This window comes from Hydra viridissima, unplaced genomic scaffold (genome assembly GCF_058129835.1).
Source record: "Hydra viridissima isolate aposymbiotic clone 2 unplaced genomic scaffold, HvirCarnegie_v1 scaffold_11, whole genome shotgun sequence".
Taxonomy (NCBI): Eukaryota; Metazoa; Cnidaria; class Hydrozoa; order Anthoathecata; family Hydridae; genus Hydra; species Hydra viridissima.
Window position 1 is genome coordinate 863,634 of NW_028324310.1, and position 21,812 is coordinate 885,445.

The window sequence follows — 21,812 nt, forward strand, 5'->3', positions numbered from 1 at the left end:
TTGACCTATATTTTAATTCTTTTAAAAGTCTGTTTTATAAGTGTTACTAATAAATTTTTGTAAAGTTCTACTTTTACTGTGACTAATTTATTTCTTATGTTTTTTTCTTATCTTTTCTTTATATTATTTAGGTCATTGTGCTTTATTAGTGAATTTTATTAGTGAATTTTATTAGTGAATTTTATTAGTGAATTTTATTAGTGAGTTTTATTAGTGAATTTTATTAGTGAATTTTATTAGTGAATTTTATTAGTGAATTACTATTTGCAATGACCTGTGTTTTTTGTAACATCCTTAACACGAAATATATATTCATTGATTGATTGACAGTTTAAATGAAATATCACTATTAAATGCAATGACTTCCACGATGGCTGAAGCTTTTTTATAAAGGCATATTTTATATTTAAAAAAAAAGATGTTTGAATGAAAGTTTTAAAAAAAATATGATAGAAATAGCTCTTAGAAAAACAAAAAAGGAATAAATAGAAAAAAAAAAAAAATTGAGGAGAAGTATAGAATCCAAAAAGAAGAGAGGAAGAAAAAAAAGGAAAATAAAGGAAATAATAATAATAATAAAAAAAAAAGAAATCGAGTTATAATAACAAAGTTCTTACGCTAACAAATAAACTTCGAACTAACGAAGAAAGAATTAGATACAGTGATCAAATTTTTTAAATTACTTTTTAATGTGTCAATTTCATTTTTCTTTTTTATGCTGTTGTTTTTTTGTTTGTTGGCAAAATGTTTCTTATTTGTATTGTATTTCTATTTATTTTTTTCCAATTAATTGTGTTATAGTCATTTTAATAACACTATTAACTTTTGTTTTTTGCTAGCTAAACGTTGATTATTATAATTATATTTATTTATTTTGATTAACTTGCATTAGCCTGCTGTATTTTAGTTTTTGTTTTGTTTTTGGGAATGTCTAATTTGTATTTAATAAATCATTTAATGTTTTTTAACTAATCATTATATTATTATAAAATTTAGCATTATTAGGTGTTTACATCACATTAGTTTTTTAATTTATAGAAAACAACCTTGAATGTAAAATCTTTATTCAGAAATAAATATGATAAAGTTTCTTCGATTTATTTAATTTTGTGAACTGTTCTAAATTTAGATTTTTACAATATTGATTTTTCAGAATACTGAAAAAAATGTCTAAAAAACGACAAAGTAGTAATATTTTGGATTACTTCAATTTTAAACGTGTTGCAATTACAGATGATTCCGAAAAATCACAGAAACACATTACTCTTCCTCAACCGGTAGTGGCACCAAGTGAAAGTCATTAAGATCCAAGGCAGCAACAAAATGTTGATGCATACAACGGAAACATGCAGAAAAAGTCAGAAGTTATGATTGCAGATAAATCATCAGAATATAAAAATAGTAACGATAACTCAGTTTTCGATGTTGGACTTTATATTCAGGCAGCAGTTAGAATAAATGATGATCTCAAGTATCAATCATTAGTATGATACAGTATTGTGCAAATTAATTGCATCAAACATTTTTTTACTTTTTATTTTTTGTTTTATTCTGTGTTTTCTAAAATTTAACTGTGATTAGAAGGTTAGATGAATTTAAATAAAGTAAATAAACAAAGATGGACACTACACCAAGAAAAAGATCTAAAATATTAACTTTACTTTAATATTCTGATAAACCTCAACGGGAGATAACCACATTATGTTCAGTAAACCAATCTACAGTTAGCCGGGTTAAGAAGCATTACATTGCAAGAGGAACTTATCACCATTAAGACAAGTAAAATGTGGTCGAAAACGAAAGACCTCAGAAAGAGATGACCGATATCTGATGCTAGAGAGTATCAAAAATCCAAAAAAGTGACTAACTAATAAATAATTTGGCTACGCATGACATCCATGCCTGCTCGATTACTGTGCGGAGGGGGTTGAAAGCTGCTAGAAGGTTTGCCAGAAAACCTTCTAAGAAACCAATACTTACAGATGTCATGAAGAAGAAGGGTCTCTTGTGGGCAAAGGAATGCAAAAATTGGACGAAAGAACAATGGAGAAGGGTAAGAAAAAATGTGTTTATTAAGTTTACAGCTATTTCATTTGTTATATTTGTATAACCATACTATTTTTAAATTGAAGGTATTAAATTGAAGAGACTTAATAACAGCTACCTTGTTTTTTTATTGATTGCAGGTTTTATTTTCGGATGAATCACATCTTGAAGTGAGAGGCCAACGGTCATAGTTTGTTCGTCGCTCTGATGGTGAGCCTATACAACCCGGACACATTGAACAATATGACAAGCATCCAGAAAAGAAGATGTTTTGGGTTGTTTGCTCTGCTTTTGAAGACCAGGAAGACTCTACCCAGTTACTGGCATGATAAACTCTGACACTTATATTTAGGTTCTGCAAACACATTTAATTCCAGAGATATTAAAACTATTTCCAAATGGAAACGGAATATTACAGCAGGATTTAGCCACATGCCATACATCCAAAAAAGTCAAGAAATTCATAGTAAAAAGTAATATTAAAACCGTTAAATGGCCTAACAACTACCCTGATCTTAATCCAATTGAGAATCTCTGAGCAATTGTAAAAAAAATAATAACAACTAAAACAAGCTTACCAACACTATCATTCAGATTTGAATTAAAGACATTGAAATCCAAAACATTTGTAAAATTTTAGTAGATGCAGCACGGGGAGGACACAAAATATTAGTACATGAGTTCTTATTTTATTAGAGAAAGAAAACTTAAAATTTCCTGGATTTTTATTGTTTTTAATTTTGATGCAATTAATTTGCACAATACTGTAACTCAAGCCCCATGAAACTTATGATTTCAAAAAAGATGTGCCAGAACACTGCCAACAATCTACAAGAGTGATCCAGTTGTCTGGAAAGTTGAACATGCAACTAACACCAACAAGGCAATGTTCAAGGCAGTTATACCGAAACAATTGTGGAGCAATGGATACAAATGTCGAGGAATACTTTCGCCAGGCTATGTATATCCCTTATCTCAATTCATTAATCGATTCGCTTCAAACACGGTTCTCAGAAGATAACCTTGTTCAATTTAACCTTTGTTTACTTCATCCTGCAAAGATGAGAACTTTAACTTGTGAAAAATTCATTGAGAAAATGTCAACTGCAAATGAAGTATACAAAATTGATAATTTTAAACTCGATAGTGTAATTTATTTTGATTTTTGGACCATTCAATCTTTTCAAAACACAATAAAAAAATTCACAGATTTACGACCAAGGACTGTGTTCTACCCTGCGGTTCGTGAAGCTTTGCTCATTTTAATAACACTGCCAACAACAGCATGTACTGTAGAAAGATCATTTAGTACATTGCGGTGCGTGAAGACTTGGCTAAGATCAATCATGTCCAATGAGCATTTGTCTGGGTTTTGCATGCAGAGCGTGCATCGTGAAAAAATACGCTACAGAAAATCTGAATTTATGGAACAAATTGTAAATAAGTTTGGGAGTGAACGCAGACGACTACAATTACTATTTACTGAATAACAATGATTTAATTCTTGTGTTTTTTTATTTTTACATTTTCTTTAATTTTCTGTTGTCACTGGTCTAATAAAATGACTTGATTAATTGATGCATTTATGTAGTCTTTGAAATATCACTGCTGAATTTCATTTACCCCCTCTTTGTAAAAATTCCTGCCGGCGCCCATGCTCACACCTTTAAATTCTAGTCACACCTTTAAATTCTGTTCACAGCTTTAAAGTTTCCTAAATTTTGTTGTTCTACCATCATTGCATATATTGTCATAATCACTACAGTAATGCATGGTTTGAGCTCTTTTCCTCACTTTTTACATTGCATCTTGTGCAAGTGTTTCTTTGTAATACGCCTCACTTTTTTTTTGTTTCTCTAATAATAATTTGTCAAAAATGATAAGATTTTCTGATGATAACTCACTAGGATGTGGAACACATGGTTTTAATACTGATTCAAATAAACTACATTCAATATCACTGAGCTGTTTATTTCCTTTTACTAAATAAGTGAAGAAACATATATACCATCTTGTATTATTGCTATTTTATTATCAAAAACTTTCGATGTAGTCTCTTTAGGTGGTGTCTCTTCATATGCTTTCTTTACAATGCAATTTTCTGGCTGAAAAAGACTTTTGCCAAAAGCCATTAGTGTATCTTAATCAAGTCACCCTAGATTAATGAATAGAATAACTAATAGTGTTGTTTTACCACATCCAGATTTCCCAACAATAAAGTTCATGAAATATTTTACCAACGCTAAGGTTAAGATACGTTTAACGTGTCTAGGTAATGATGGATTATTTTAAGACTTGTTTAAGAATCATTCCGTAAAATATTATATAAGGTTCATTTTATATGCAAGAGAAAAGTTGTAAAGTTTGCATAAAATGAAAACATAAGTTGGTAAAGTTATAATAGAAAAAAACCTATTACCTTAGCGAAAAAGCCAAGGAAAAATGAGTATGCTATATTTAATTTAGACTCTAGTGAAAATAGCAGAACACTCGATTGGTAGCTTGGTATAAAAAGCAAAACAAAGAGCATCATTTCGATACTACAACGCAGATCAATTTCAACATGGTGATCAAGTATTTTGTGGTCATTTGTGTTTTTGAAAAGGAGAACACCAAGCACAAAATGCAAGATATGGGTTAATTGATTAATCTAAATGTGATGAACATATTTCGCCAAAAATTGAATCCTACAAAAAAATTATAAGGAAAATGGAAATTGTGCTGGTGCTAGAAAAGTATTGCTAAATATATATCGTTCTAATATCATGACCTACACAAGAAGGTCCACTTAACCACTACACTAGTAATTGGAACAAAGCAAAAATGTTTTTCTTTCTCCCTTTCTTCTCAACTAGTCGCCCCTAATCGCTAGCATTTACACATAACCCAGATAAAATCGTTTAGATTTTAAAATATATATTTGATGCATATTTGCTCTGTGTGTGTGTGTGTATATATATATATATATATATATATATATATATATATATATATATATATATATATATATATATATATATATATATATATATATATATATATATATATAACACTTTGCAGAAATAAATCCATTCAAAAATTTCAATTATAAAACAAATACTGATAGGGGGTTAGAGCTAAGAGTTTTAGGCTAGAAAAACATTAGGCAAGAACTAAGTCTGATTGGAAATGTCAATATTAAAAAGAATAGTGACAGTGGGGAAGAACTAAAAGAATCAGTCTAGAACTACAGTGAACAAAAACTTAATACTATTTAAAATGAAAATATTAAAACGAATATTGACACTAGAAAAGAACTGAGAGAATTAAGCTAGAAATACCTGTAGTAGAATCTTAATTTAATCAAAAATCTGATCAGAGATCATTCAATTTCCAAGGAAATAAAGTTCTAGGAATAATTTTTAGGTATTAGGTGTTTGATATACAGCCGGTATACAGCCCTTCCTCACAATATTGAGAAATCTTGTGCGTGTGCAACATTCGGGCATAGAAACGTTTTCATCTGCGTGAGTATTCAATTTCTTCACCTGCGTAAGTCTTTAGTTTACTCTGAACGTCTATCCGAAAACATTTTTACTACTCCCAATCTTAGGACTTATGCTACTTCTTCCCTGCACTGCTCAGTCTTGACCAAGCTACGCAAAATATTTCCAAATCAGAAAAAATAATAAATTTAAGAAAGCAGACCCTATTTTTGCCACACAAGGAAAACAAGGAATCTAATATACATATAAGTTGTAAACCTTTATTTTCGTATGCAAATTTCTACGAAAACGACGAAATGAAATTTGTTTACTAAACACAGATAAGAAAAATACTTTTCTTCTAGTTTTATTCTAATATTTAAGATAATTCTTGTTACCTTCTGCGCCAAAAAAGCTCAGTTTTCTCTTTTTATGTAAAAATTACCACTTTTAAGGCAAGTTTGAAAAATCCACAAGTACTAAGTTTTTCATAGGATTCCAGTTTTTAAAATTGCGTAATTACGCCAAAATTAAATTTACGCGACATTTTACGTTATTACGCATTTTTTGGCGTTTTGCGAAACAAGCTTTATAGGATTTGGGTGCAGGTATTTTGGCGAGTCGTTCAAAAATATTTTGATAAAGCAGAAACTACAATGACTGGTATTCTATGAAAGAAAAGATTGCAGAAATAAAGAAAAGTGTATTCGGCAAATCAAAGGCAAAGAAAATCTTTCAACTATGTTTCCACTTAAAAAGAAAATCTGCATCGAAATATTTTTCAAATTTTTTTCATTCTTAACTCGGAAAAAAATAAATAGTGATAAGTATGATCTTGAAAATTTTTTTTTAAAAAATTACAAAAGTTACAAAAGTTTCAGCTGCAGATTTTCCAAAAAAGATTGCGAGTAATAAAACTCTTTTATAAATGTGTGATGACAAAAGATTGTGTATTAATCATGTGAATGAAGAAGAAATCTCTTTTTCATTCTAGAATAGAAATAAATTTGAAAGAAACTGACTTTTATGATTTATATGACACTATGGCTGATCGTATTATGACGAGCTATTTTACATTTCTGAAATATAGTAGCGGCTGCTCATTCGTTTTATCAGTATCTCTTCAAAATCATACTGTTGAGTATGAGCCATTAAAAGATGGTTCATACATATCCATTCCTGGAAAAACAGCTTTTAAAAACTGCAAATAAAAAAATGAGGGTAAAAAGTGTTCCCTTTGGTGTATGTTGAGAGCAAAGCATCCTTGAGATCTTTAATATTGAACGAACTGATAAAGATCTCTAACGTCATGAGAATGAATTTAATATGACAAATGTTGAATACTTGAACAACGATGAGATACAATCGAGATTGAAGCTCTTGTCCTAATTTTCTCGATTGCTACTGAAACAATTTCACTAGTCTCTCCAAACGTCGATTCTTTAGTGCCTGCACTGATTTTTAGTATTCCCACACATAAAAATTCAATGTCACCATAAGTTGGTAAGACATTGCATGGAAGTACACTAGGCGAACCAAAAACTGGACAGCTTTTGGTGTTTTTTTGGTCTTAGAATTTATGGTAAAATTCATTGTAAAGTATGCATACAATATTTTTGGTATATATATATATATATATATATATATATATATATATATATATATATATATATATATATATATATATATATATATATATATATATATATATATATATATATATATATATATATATATATATATATATGAAACTAAACTTTAGGTATGGAAAAGTTAAACATTATCTTTATGCTTAATACATGATTTTCTTGTTTACCATGACTACCTACTTTAAGTGAAGTTAATTTATTATTTTTTAAATATTTTCTCTAAAACAATGGAAGCAGAAAAACTTTATTTAAAACAGGCATGCTTTATGTGTATCGAAGGAAAAAAATAATGTAGAAGATACCAATGCAATACTTTCTGTTCATGAAATTGATGTTCCAAAAGAGAGATCTTGTCAAAGACAGTTTGCTAGGTTTAGAAGTAGATGCTATGACTTAGAATACCAGCAGCGCTCTGGAAGACCATGGAAAATAATTACCGAAGATAAGAAATCGATCTAATTTGTGAACCCTAGTAGTAAAAAAAAAATATTAAAGTTGTGGTCAAACAATAGTTGCAACTCCAAAATGAGATTACTACTGTAATTAAGTGATGTTATGCGTTTGGTTGAATACGAAAGGTTTATTGCATTTTGAATTATTTAAAACTAACAAAACTGTTAGTGCTCAACGTTATACTCAACAATTAAGACGTTTGAATAAAGTAATCTAAGAAAAAAGAACAGGATCAGGTCATGGAAAGCGAAGAGTCATATTGTAACATGACAACACTCGTCCATACGTTACTGTGGAAACACTAAATACAATATTTGAGCTAGACTGGAGTTCATGTCGCATTTAGCTTATTTACCAGATTTTGTACAACTAGATTACCATTTGTTTTGCTCACTTGAGCTTTCTCTTAGAGGGCAATCGTTTTCAAACCGGCAAGATTGATGAAACCGGCAAGAAAGATGCGAGAGGTTGAAAATCTCATCTTTTTTTTTTTTTGTGAGTCCACACTGTTATTATTCTTCACGGATGGTTTTCAAGACTTGCCTACTAGATGGCAAAAGGTCATCGATTATGATGGAAATCATTTGACTAACATATTTAAATTAACTTTGTAAAATGATATTAATATAGTTAATATTGTTTAAATAAAATTAAAACAAAAAAAAAAAGCGGTAAACTTTTTGCATTCTCCAAATGCAATGCAAAACATGTATATGTATATATATATAAACATCTATACATATTCATAGTTTAGAATTACCTCATGTTAATGTTTTCTGCAATAAAGTAATGACCTTCTCAAACTAAACAAAACACTTATTGTCAAGACAACGTTATCTAATTTTCATGATTGTGAATGAAAATGAAACGTTAAGTAATAGTTACACGTGAGATTTTTAAATGGAGAACGTAGATTGATTCAAGTAATGCAGGGCCTTAAAGAGTCTTTAGGGCTGGATACAAGCCTGGTTGCTGGTTAAATCTAGTGAAACTTCGGACCATGATAGTCTTATAAAAAAAACATAATTTCTAGAAAAGGGAAGATGTAGATTTCTAAACTTCAACGATTCAGTTTAGACATTTAAAAAGATAAATACACTATAGACATAATGGATACTTTTCTGGTAAAGAAATATAACAGGTTTGACATTTTATATCTTTTTATATATTTCAGTAGAGAAAAACAGGATATTAACCAAAAAACGAAGTGACTTGCGATCAGTAGGGAGTTTGTATAGAAAAAAATCACTTTTTTTTTAAATAAAGGAATAGCCCATCATTTAAATCATAGTTTTTATTTGCACAGAATCTTTAACCTAAAATTAGGATAGCGAAGTTAATTCTTTAGAGCATAGAAACAGTCTATGAAGTTCAAAAATAGTCATTCATTTGAAAATGAACATGAAAATTACGTTAAAAATTAAAAGGTTACAAAATTCATAAAATTTAAAAATAAACGGCTCGAATACATATTACACACGAATAAAGTATTCAAAATTATCCTTAAAATTGCACGCAAAGATCGTTTAACAACTCACAAGCTCTGGCCTGATAAAATAGTTGACAATTTCAGGCTAAATAACAGTTCACTATCTCTTTATAAGCAAGAATATAATATTAAGAAAGCGCAGTATATGAGATAGCCGCAGCAAAGAAGCGCCAAAGCTACGCAATATGATGCCCGCGAATGCGTCCGCACCTCACGTCTCTCTTCTCGCATCACTCAACAAATACGCGCGTTTATATATTAAAGTTAGCGCTTCCCTCCTTGACATCAAATTTAAATTGTCCGTTGGATTGCGCGGGAGCAACAGCTTCATCTTCATTATCCATCTACAAAAGAAAACAAAATTTAAATACATTGATATGTAAAAACAATGGCTTTCCTTTTTTTTCTCAACGAGAATACGAACTTACGTAATGGGGATTCCATCATGAAAATACCGAAATTAAAAATGCAATCATTTTAATGGATTAAAAAATAAGATAAATTTAGATTCATTTGTAACTTACGTCATTCGAAAAATATTTTTCGATAATTTCGAATGCAAGCTTGTAAATTTCAGAATTTTCGTGGTTTTGCAAAGCCTCTATTTTATCCAACCCTGTGAGAAAAAGATTCAAAAAAAAAACCTCTTACAATAGTTCAGTTTAAGAAAATATTCGAGTTGATCAAAAAAAGAATGTCACACAAGGAATTTGTTGAACAAAACCAAACATCAAAATAAAAAAATATACTGTCACAAATAATAGAGAAACATAAGAGAGAAAAAAATGCTTTAAAACTTTTAAAAGATCACCTCCACATTCCTCAATAATTAACGTAACTCTATCAGCATTTTCCCCAGCAGCCTGTCAAATAAAAACGATAATGAATTATATTTATTTTAAAAAGGAGTATAAAAATTGCAACAGATTCATATACGAAAAAAAACTATATAAAAGTATCGCTGAATCACCTTCAATATATTTGTCAGCCCATCTAAAACTACATGGATAATCTATAAAAAGGAGCATTTAACTTAAGAAACTGATTTAAATAAAAAAGTTTATAAACAATTTTAATCAATTTTTTTGGTTTGTTTAAAGAAACTTTGTTATTTGAAACTAAAACATCTAATTTAACGAATGTAAGAGTAGACGAAAAGTAAATAAATTAGAGAAACAAGTTTAAAACCTTAAAAAGACATTAGCCATCAACAAAAACATACCTGAGCATCTTGCACACTCAACAAGTTACAAAATGGAGGAATGCAATTACACTGCACTGCATATGCAATCTAAGAAATAAAATTTTATTTAAATTATTATACTCAAAACAACAAAAATATCTATGATCCAGAAATAAATTTTTAAGCTCTCAACTGAAATTAAACCCTGATACAACATGCTGGACATTCTAGAAGGGTAAAGACTTACTTGAGACGGTACTCCACTAACAGTGAGATTGCTAATGGCCCAAGCAGCTTCTTTTTGTGTTTGAAATTCACCCTACATGTAACCATAACATTTAATCATATTAATTCAAACTTCATAGTTATTAAAAATTAAAAAAAAAAGAAAAAAAAAAAAAGATATGAGATTTAGGAAAAAGTTCATAGCAAATAAAGATATTTTTTTTTACTTCTGTAAGAGCTTTAATAATAAGCGGAAGGAGTCCAGCATCAATAACACATTGAACTTGTTGTTCTGTTCCTGCCGTAATGTTGGATAGAAACCACACAGCTTCCTTAACAATATAAAAAATAACATGCTCAGATTATCTACAAAAAAAAAAATGTGCATTTGTTTTTTATGAAAAAATAATTCATTCTCACTTTTCTGATCTTTTCTTTTGGGTGTTGCAAAAGGGCAGGAAAGTTGGCAAGTGCATTATTATCAATAACCATTTGTGTTTGCTCATCAGTGCCTGTAACAACATTGCCAACTGCACGAAGAGCTGCAGTCTAAAATATTTTTAAGATCCTTACTTTGATACAGTTACATTTTATGTTAAAGAAAATTAATTTATAAGACCTTTTTTTTTTCTTAATTTTTTATAAAACTCAATTAACTCACCTGCAGACGAATTTCATGATGTGTAAGAAATGAAATAAGTTTTGGAATTACTCCAACAGAGATAACAGCTTGGATATGTTCATTACCACAGTCAGTTAAATATGATAATGCCCACACACTGTCAACCAGTATCTTAACACATAGATAATATGAAAACAATATTGAGAATGGAAGAGAGAGAGACTAACACTACTAATATTCTTTATTTAAATTAGGAAAACATTTTTAACTTAATCTATAAAACATTTTTAACAAAGAAAAAAAAACAATGCTTAAATTTTTTGTTAAAATATCAAAAAAAAACAAACAAAAAAAACCTGTGGATTTCATTTTTAAAATATTTCTTAAAGACTCAAGCAGAAAAAAAGTTGTCATTTGCGGAAATACACCTCCAACATAAATACCAGTATATCATGGTAAATTTATTTCATTTAATAAAAACTTAAATGAGCAGAAATAAAACTAAATTATCTTACATCTAAATCATTATGGTGTATAAGTACTCCAAGAGCAGGTAGCAATTGTTGAATAGTATCCATAGGTGGTGGTGGTTCTTTATTGCGACATAAATTTACAATGACCCATGTCACATTGCGAAGGAATGTTAACTGAAGAAAATAACATAACAAAATAGTACACAATAACCCTTTGCAGCTTCTGCAGAGCTTAAGGTTTTAATCACAGACTGAATTAACATTGCATCTGTAAAAATGAACAAACTTGATTTTATTACAATTAAGAAAAATTAATGATTTAAATTTTTATGCCACATTAAACTAAAATATCTAAAATAACTAAGATGTAGAATTAAAATCATGCAGTAAGTCCCAATATTTTTTATAAAATACAAATTTTCGTTTCAGTTTTATAACTATACAAAGCCTATAATTACCCCCCCCCCACCCCTCTGAAAGAATTTTAAACAGTTTTAATTTTTAAACAAAAAAATTTCCTAGATGAAATTTGAAATCTGTTGATGAATTTATAAAAAAGTCCTAATATTTTTTATAACCAGCAATAACTTACAGAGTGTTTGGAATTATTTTTACCCTATTTCAGCATAAAACGTGTTTTACAAATGTATATTATTAGTAGGCCTGTAAATCGAGCCGAATGAGCCAAGCTTGCCAGGGCTCGGCTTGACTCGTTTATATATTAAGAGTGTTCAGGCTTGGCTCGAGCTTGTTTCAAACGTGAGATTCTTTGTTCGAGCTCGGCTCGTTAAGGATTATTATTGTTTGAGCTCGGCTCGTTTTACATGTTGCTCGAGCTCGACTGGTTTAAAACTCGAAATAATTATTGTAACCTGTTTGTTTAAAGCTTGTTTAGTAAGAAAAGAGTTTGAAAAAAAAGTTTTATATTTACTTTTCTGTTTTGCATAATTTGTACACTCTTAAATCCATTAAAAATGGTCTAAAACATATTGGGCCTGTTGGCAAATGACAATAGTCAATAGCAGCCTCACGTAATTAAATTGTTTATATTAATCAATTATTTAGTGTAATAAGAGTTATATGGGTCATATCTCATATGGTTACACTAACACTATATTTTTGTTATATACTGATATATATAATATCATAATTTTATTTATTACATATATATTATTATAATATAAATAAATGTATATATATATTCAAGCTTTAATCGAGCCTATATGAATGAGCCTATGATGCTCAAGCTCGGCTCGTTTAATAAACGAGCCTAATTTTTTGTTCAAGCCTGGCTTGTTTACCATTCGAGCCGAACATGAACGAGCTCTTGTCGAGCCGATCATTGAGCCGTTCAGGAACACGAGCCAGGATTTACAGCCCTAATTATTAGTCTTACCAACTTTAAGATTATGGTCAACAGAATGTCACTGTTGTTGTTAGTTTATGAGGATTGCATTAAAGCGCTAGCTTTTGTAGGTGCAGCAAACTTCATTTTATAGTCTTCAATATATTGTATCAAGTTATAATTCAGTTCCTTATTTCAGTTTATTAAAGAGTTTAATTTTGTAAAAGCAAAAGCCAACTAACACTTTTCAATATCATTAACGTTAAATGTATCACGCTGCGGGAAATCTTCAGATGTAAGATTCTGAAAAGCCTTATTGTTAAAATCACAAAGGCTATTTGTTAATTCAGGATCAAGGAAAATAAAAACCACTTTCTTGGATCCCTTATTCTCTTACAGCAAAACCATCAGTAATTTATCCACTATCATTAAATCATCAAATAACTCAAATCCTATAAATAATTTTCACAAGTTCTACAATTAGTGATTAAATGCAGTGGTTGCTGCCTTAGAAGCAACTTTGTTCTGATATCAGGATTTAAAGTGACAGTAGACACAAGGCTCTCAAATAAGAACTTTATGTATATGACAGCTTCAGATACAAAAATCCTTGTTTAGGTGATTCCAGGTCTGAGTGCTGTACAATGGGTCTTACTAATACTTAATATAATAACACTTATATTATCCTGATGATATAGGCTGAAGTGGTTCCTACTATTTGTAGAAAGGTCTCACCTTAATGGAATATTCAGCTCTAGTCATACAGTTAGTACAATAAATGGAATACTTTTTATTACAGATTGATAACACTACACTCATTAATTTTATTTAGAAACAGCTATAGATTTTGATTGTGAAATTTTATTAAAGGTTTATTTATGTAATTCTTACCTTGATTTTAAAATTATACTTTTTTAATCAATTAAAGTAACTTAAATTATAATGAATTATTAAAGTTTAAACTTTTAACAATCACCAAAAGTTTATTTTTGAACCCCAAAATAAACTCAAAATGGCTGATAGAATATTGTCATCACCTAAGTAATTGAGTAAGACCATTACATTTAAATGATAAAATGGCAAGTGAAAAATAACAAAATAGTTTATTTCTTTAGTAAATGGTCAAAACATTTTAATAACCTTTTTTTCTCTTAAGAAATATAAGGGCACTACAAATTACATATAATTAAGGTTTTAACAAAACTTACAGGTACATTTGGATCAATAAAGGTCAACAGTGGAGCAACAACTCCATGTCTTATCACATAATCTCTTAGCACTGGTCCATCTCCAATAATATTTCCAAGAGCCCACACTGCTTGTTCACAAACATTTTGATGTTTTGATTCCAATAGCCTCATAAAATGAGCAACTGCTCCTGCCTGGACAACTGCTTGAGTTTGAAGTGATGAACCTGATGCAATATTTGTAAGAGCCCAAGCAGCTTCAAATTGAAGAGCTGAGCTATAAGAAGAAAAAAAAAATTAAAAAATAGAATTAATAAAAAGTATATATGTATACATATGAAGACCACACGGGTAAAACCACAGATGTCCACTTTTTGAAAATTTTGAGTTTTAGATATTTTTATGATATTCTAGTACTAAGCTATTTTAATTTAAAAATTCATAACAAAAAAACTATGTTATGAGGTTCGATGGTCATTTTAAAAAAAGGGCAACTTTGAAACAACCACTGTTGTCCAATGTTTACTTGGTTAAAAACGCAGTTGTCCATGTTATTTATAACTAAACCAATGGTAATAAAATAATAACTCACGTGACCAACATTTATCATTAAAAAAAATATGGCGGCGGATAATCTAAACAACCCTACAGTCACAGAAAAACCTAAAAAAAAGGCAGTCAATGGAAGAAAAAGAGAGTTTACTCGAGATCTGAGATTAAAAAATCATGTTATAGGAATACCATGTAACTGTGTTACTCTGAAGTGTTTTGAAGTTACAACAGAAGATGACAGAATAAAACTTATATCATATTTCAACAACTTGAAAACAAAGGATGAGCAGGATTTGTATATTTCTTCTCTTATTTCTGTTCATAACATTAAGCGTCGACGAAGCAGAAATTTAATAATTGAACAATCTAAATTTCATAGCTATTCGTATAAGTACCACCTAAACATTGTTAGAGATAAGAGTTCTACAAAAGTATGTGTGTGTATCAAAGCATTCATATCTATATTTGGTTTGACTGAAAATCGTGTAAGGCGAATCAAAGAAGTTCTTTCAGCCACAGGTATGTAAAAATAAATTATGATATATACATATATATATATATATAATATATATATATATATATATATATATATATATATATATATATATATATATATATATATATATATATATATATATACATATATATACTGTATACATCTTTATATATAATGGGGCATTAAAATAATAAGATGTTTTTATTAAGAATTTTTTTTTAATGACACAAACTTTGTTTTGTCATGTTATTTCAATTACTTTCTTTTCAATCATTAGGTCTAACTTGTAAAGACATGAGAGGACGTCATAAAAACAAAAAGCATGCTTTTTCTGTTGAAAACATTGATATGATAGTGCAGCATATCAAGTCATTTCGAGGGCAATCTTCTCATTATGCTAGAACAAAATCTACCAGACTTTACCTTCCAGAAGACTTAAATATTTTTAAAATGTACTGCATGTTTAAAGAAAAGTATCCTTTAGAAAAGTGTTCCTATGAAAGTTATCGTAAAATTTTTAATTCAAAGTTTAACATTTCATTTGGATATCCTAGAAAGGACACCTGCTCATTTTGTGATTTAACAAAGAAAAAAGTAGTTGCAATAGATTGTCAAGTACCTATTGACTCTCTTGCTGCTAATGATTTGTTAAGAAACAAAAATGCTTTGAATGGATCTCTTGAACTTCATCAGAGAAAAGCTGAAATGTTTTACCAAAGAAAAAGAACTGCACGTTTACAAGCTCAGCAAACTTTAGACTGTGCAGCAATCTGCTTTGATTTTCAAAAAAATCTTAAATGCCCAAACATTTCATCTCAAGATGTATACTACTCCAGGCAACTGTCATTTTACTCTTTCAACATTCACATACTTTCTACTCAAAAAGTATATTTTTATTGCTATGATGAAACTGTAGGCAACAAAGGCGCTGATGATGTATGTTCTATGCTTCATGATTTTTTTAATTGTCATTTGCCTAAAAATGTAAAGCATATCAAATTGTTTTGCGATTCCTGTGCAGGACAAAATAAAAATTGGACAGTTTTGCGTTTCTTTTATTAGCTAGTTCATAAGATAGAAAGGTTTGACAGCATAACAGTTTCATATCCTATTAGAGGTCATTCCTACATGGAATGTGACAGAGATATGGCTATTATTAATCAAAAGTTTCCAGCAGAAACACCAGAAGATTGGAGGAGTGTTTTCCAGGCATCTCGCAAAAAACCAGAGCCATTCAACATTATAAATATGACACAAGAAAAGTTTCTGAAGTTTACAGAGTTTTTAAAGCCAAGCTTTTTAGTTCTTTGTCCATTTAAGATACGTTCACTTAGAGAAGTTGAAATATCAAAGGCTAATTCTGACTTAATTATGTATAGGGAAAACTGGAGTGGTATATTTAGTTCTATGCGTGTTACATCCCATAGGTCTAGATCATGTTCTGGTTCAATAAGAGGGAGAAGATTGACCCGATCTAAACATGTCTTTGAAGTGCCTGATAAGCCAAAACAAGCATACATAGCCCCTTTGCCACTTTCTTTTGAAAAATTCAAAGACTTATTAAAACTAAAAAAATTTATAAGTGAACAAAATAAGTCTTTCTATGATCACTTGCCAGTTGATAACCTACTTGTCCAGGAATCAGAACCAGAGCAAATCTCTGACTCAGAGTAAGAGAATGTAAAAAAATATTGTAAAACTATTTAGAAAACGTATATCTATATATTTGTAGAAATATTTTGTTGAAAATAAAAATAACATTTATTTTTATTAAGGGTTTTTTCTCAATGGGGTGTTTGTCTGGGCTATAGAATTTTAATGCAAAGTGATGGATTACAGACAGTATGGTAGATGGGGTTGTGGAAACAATTTGTTGCATGGGTACTTTTTATAAAGTTTGTAAAAATTTGATGAGTTATTTGATTTGTATTATCTACTACTATGTACTTTTAACAAAATAAGTGCTCTAAAAGGTTACAAGTTAATCTAGTTAACAAGCTGCTGAATTTACAACGGAAAAATCACAGATGTCCAAATTGAGTGTCTTAACTTCGAATGGACACTGTGAACAAATATTATTTGTAATTAGCGAAAAGACTGCATTTATATATTGTGTTTAGACTATAATGTCATAAAAAAATACTTTGGAATGAATAGATTATCAATGAACTGATATCTGATGTCTCTAAACACAAAATTTCATTTTTCTCAAAATGAGAAAAATGTGACATCTGTGGTTTTACCCGTGTGGTCTTCATATGTATAAAAAACAATTTCATATTCCTATTTCAAAAAAATGACACTGAAAACTGAAAAATTTACACTAAAAAATTAACAGCAGTTTTTAATTTTTTCAAAAAGTGCTTTCAACAATAGATTTGGTATTGATAATTTCTATACCAATTCAAAATAATTTCTTCAAAACTTTTTAGTATGACTGGACAGCATGCACTCTGAATGTATTGATTACCAAACTTACATGTTTATTTTGAGTGAACTATTTGCTCCTGATTTTTTGTCAAAAACCTGTTGATCAATAAGATCAAAAAAAGTTAAGCAATTGAATTATGGAAATTAATTGAAATTACAAAATGTTATGCAAACATGGACAATCAATAATTTTTTTATAGACATGGACAATCAATAATTTATTTAGTCAGTTGAAAATTAATTCAAATATTTTCCTAAAAATCTTAAGTTCAAAGACACATGATATAGTGTTAGAGCCAAAATGTTTAACAGCAGCAGTTAAACATGGAGGGGTTCTAGGATCACAAAGGGTTGTATGGCTGGTTTGGAAAAATGAACCAATGATTTCAATGATTTCAACCTTGAAAAATGAACCAATGATTTCAACCTTGTTAATGATTTCAATGGACATTACTCCTGAAACTAAAAAATGAACTAGTGTCAACAACAGAAAACAAGTACTGCAAAATATTTATAAATGAAAATAGTAAATGAATGTGTAACTTAACAGAGCAGGATTCAACCCTAAAGATTTTATCATTGCAAATCACTTACAAAAGACATTTTGTAAGTGATTTGCGATGATTTGTGATGATTTTTGATGATTGTAATGATTTCATTAATTGAAAAGATGTTTTGTCAAAGATTCAAAACCTAAATTTGATTATAACTACTCTTATAAATATTATCTTACTTAAAAAGTTAAATATAGATAAATAATGTTTACTGATGTTTACACTAGGAAGGGGTACTTCTAGAAAGATCAAAAAGTTTTCTATAAATTATTTTTCTATTCACAGGCTTTAGTTTTCAAAAGCCATGTTGGGTAATGGTCAAAATAGGAAAACATTTCATTTAGATTTATATGAAGTATTCTATTAACTGTTCTAATCCTAAAGTTGTTGTAAAGTCTTCTATATTTGGGGCAGCATTAAATTTAACAGGTTTTCTATTAATGACAATTTAAAATTCCTATTAGCTTTTCGCATATTTTCCATGTAAATGAAATTTTAGAAATATTTAAATATAGAATACTGCAACCTTAAAATAAAATCATTTGAAAAGGAATCTTCTACCACTCCCACTAGTGGTAGAAGGACAAAAGAGTGAACAGATAAGGGAAAGATCTTTCTAAGACACTGGAGCTGCCCCTGATAAAATAATTTTTGTTAACTTCCTAAAAATATGAAACCATACTTGTCATCCACTTTTAAACAATCAACAAGAATTGGCAGAATTCCAGATCTAAAAAAAGGAAACTTTAAAAATTAAACTCAAAAATTAAACATTTTATTTTATTTCTTATTTGAAGAAAACAAAAAACAAAAAACTACAATTTTTTAAATATAAGCTCAAACTGAAATTTAAAAAAAATATTTTCAAAAATATTTTATTTTGGAAATAACTTTTTTGATATGACCTCCTTTTTTAAAATAACTTTACAACAAAACAATTAAACGCTAAACAAAGAAAAAAATTGCAAAAATATGTGAATGTTTCTTTAAATGTTTATTTTTCATTAATAAAGGTTCAGCTAGAAAAATGTTAATTAGTGTTATTTTTATTAAATAAAATGAAACAATTAAAAGAAAGCTAATAGAGCATTAAAAACGGTTTTGAAGGAGAAACTTTTAATCCTGTCGCTAACAATAACAATAATTTTATACACAGATAGATTTATTTTTTCTGCATTTATTGTATAGTCACTTACTGTATAAGATCATCAATAGGAGGATTTCGATCTCGGGAAAGTAGCTTACGTGCAGCCTGCACTGCTGCTAGCCTGTTGTTAGAGTCACCATGAGCAGCATTCTAAAAAATTTGATTGAATCTCAAGTTAATACATTTACTTGCAATAAATTTACTATATGAAAAACAAAAAACAGTTGCTTGTTAACAATTTTATGTAGTTTCACTTCCTTTCTTGCTAGAAAGGGTTTGGGTTGATTACTTGATAATTGAGTTAAAAATTGACGTAAAACCACTATCAAAACACAAAGCTATTTATGTACTAGCTTATCTTAACAGAACTGGACTGTCCAACATAACTATATTAATAAACAGCAACAAGACTTACTTCTACAATACTTTGCAAAGAAGCATCCTTAAAATAAAATGGTTAAATTATGATTATAATTGACATGAAAGATAAAATTGAGATAGATTTGATATTGCATGATTCTTAATCAGTGAAATAAATTAGAAAAAAAATACACATAAAACAAATAAACATTTTTTTAAAAACAAATGAATGCATTCAATTTACTTGAAATTTATTCTCTTTCTCATCTTCTTCAACATTTGGAACAAGTCTCCTTTTTTGTAAAGCTTCATCTCGTTTTGCCTGAAATAAAAAAAAAAAAAAAATTTAAAAGAATTTAATCTTTACTTTTGTTCCTAACCTTATGAATTCTTCACAAAAAAATTTGAAAATTAATTACATCCAATAATTTCTAGAACTACCTTTCTTAGTACAACTGAAACTTCATTTCTTCTTTGCCTCAAAGACTAAAAAAAAATCCAATAATTGTTAATTTTATTTCAGTATTGTTTCAATCAACCAATATCATTTATATTATCAATTTTAAGGATTTATTGAACTAACCTTTTCAAATCTTATATGTAAATTAAAAAAGGTTAGCTATACTTTGAATATTTTAGCTGTAAAGTTAAGACGTAGCTAATATACATTTTATAAATAGTTTATATTACATTATTTTTTTTTGTTTTGTTTATACATGCAGAATACATTAAGATTTAAGAACTATAACAAAATATTTGTTTAAAATGTGAATGACACAAGTGTTACAGGAATTCAAAAATTAGTGTATTTACAACTTATATACAACATTACAGTGCAATATATATATATACAATTACAGTGCAATATATAAGTAATAATAATGTGTCATCTAACATTAGTCAAAATTTACATAAAACATTACAGGGAAATTGTTCTTCACAAACATTGAAATTTCTGTATTTATTTAGAATAATTTTTATAAAAAAAAACACTTCCACGATAAGAACTTGAAAGCAGTTATGGTTATTACTGGTGCATTTTACTTGTAAATTTACAGTTGAAAACACCAGAAATGTGTTACCATTTTAAGAGAATATATTTATTCCATACCTGCCTATTAATAGTCTCAATCACAGCATTTATAATGAGTAAGAATAGTGGAAAATAACATTAACACTCTAGTTATCTTAAAGAAATCAATCAGCTTAGACGTTAGACAAAAAATTTAAGTAAAACTCTACAAACTATTATTTCCACGCTACCTCTGTATCTTTGTCTTTGTTTTTGAACAATTTCTGCCTTTCTAAAGGTTTTTGAACAGACATTATATAGGTGAATAATTTTTATAATTTTAAATAGATTTGGCTAGAGCTTGGTGTCACGTGCCTAGACAGACTTGAAGTGAGTGGAAAAAATTACTCGCGGTTTGGATAATTATTGCACAATAAAAATGGCAGATACTATTCACTCTGTGTTGATCGTTCATACAGAAAGTACTCATCCTTTTATGTCATTGAACTTTAAACTCACTTTGCTCTAAACAAATTTATTCGCATAGACTTAATGCGTCAATTAGCGTTTCACAATGCGGGAAAGGCTTTTACGATTTTAAAATAATTTTGAGAGTCATTTACACACACAATTACCTGAATGTAATATAATGTAAATATGTAAATTGGTATTACATAATAGTGCCATGTCATGGTGCAGCAAAGTGAGAAGACTGGAAATGCTGACCGAGTTTACCTTTGTAGTTTAAAATTTACAGTTTCAAATACTTCAGAGATATTATAGAGTAATTGTAAATACATACGCCTTAATTGGCTTTAGTCTAGGATTCTCTAAACAGAATCGATGATCTACAATACATACATACATACATACATACATACATACATACATACATACATACATACATACATACATACATACATACATACATACATACATACATACATACATACATACATACATACATACATACATACATACATACATACATACATACATACATACATACATACATACATACATACATACATACATACATACATACATACATACATACATACATAAAGTTTCACGCAATAGTGATCATCGGATGTTATAAAACCGTATATTAATATATATAACCGT

General features: G+C 28.9%; 2 protein-coding genes across 2 annotated transcripts; one reads left to right on the top strand and one right to left on the bottom strand.

The window, feature by feature from the left end:
* Positions 1 to 8,713: 8,713 nt before the first annotated feature.
* On the bottom strand, positions 8,714 to 21,175 carry LOC145191117 (importin subunit alpha-3-like). Its single transcript, XM_090066599.1, has 17 exons — positions 20,939 to 21,175; positions 20,117 to 20,161; positions 19,920 to 19,997; positions 19,731 to 19,757; positions 19,365 to 19,465; positions 18,851 to 18,898; positions 14,158 to 14,413; positions 11,647 to 11,778; positions 11,171 to 11,302; positions 10,930 to 11,058; positions 10,737 to 10,841; positions 10,532 to 10,603; positions 10,324 to 10,392; positions 10,072 to 10,113; positions 9,913 to 9,964; positions 9,626 to 9,717; positions 8,714 to 9,445 (listed from the first exon to the last, which is right to left on the bottom strand). The coding sequence occupies exons 1-17, from the start codon at positions 20,999 to 21,001 to the stop codon at positions 9,353 to 9,355; spliced, it is 1,536 nt and encodes a 511-aa protein (XP_089922725.1). The 5' UTR covers positions 21,002 to 21,175; the 3' UTR covers positions 8,714 to 9,352.
* On the top strand, positions 14,734 to 16,952 carry LOC149881574 (uncharacterized). The gene is made up of 2 exons (XM_090066600.1): positions 14,734 to 15,207; positions 15,462 to 16,952. Exons 1-2 carry the CDS (start codon positions 14,757 to 14,759, stop codon positions 16,244 to 16,246), a joined length of 1,236 nt encoding a protein of 411 aa, XP_089922726.1. The 5' UTR covers positions 14,734 to 14,756; the 3' UTR covers positions 16,247 to 16,952.
* Positions 21,176 to 21,812: the final 637 nt, after the last annotated feature.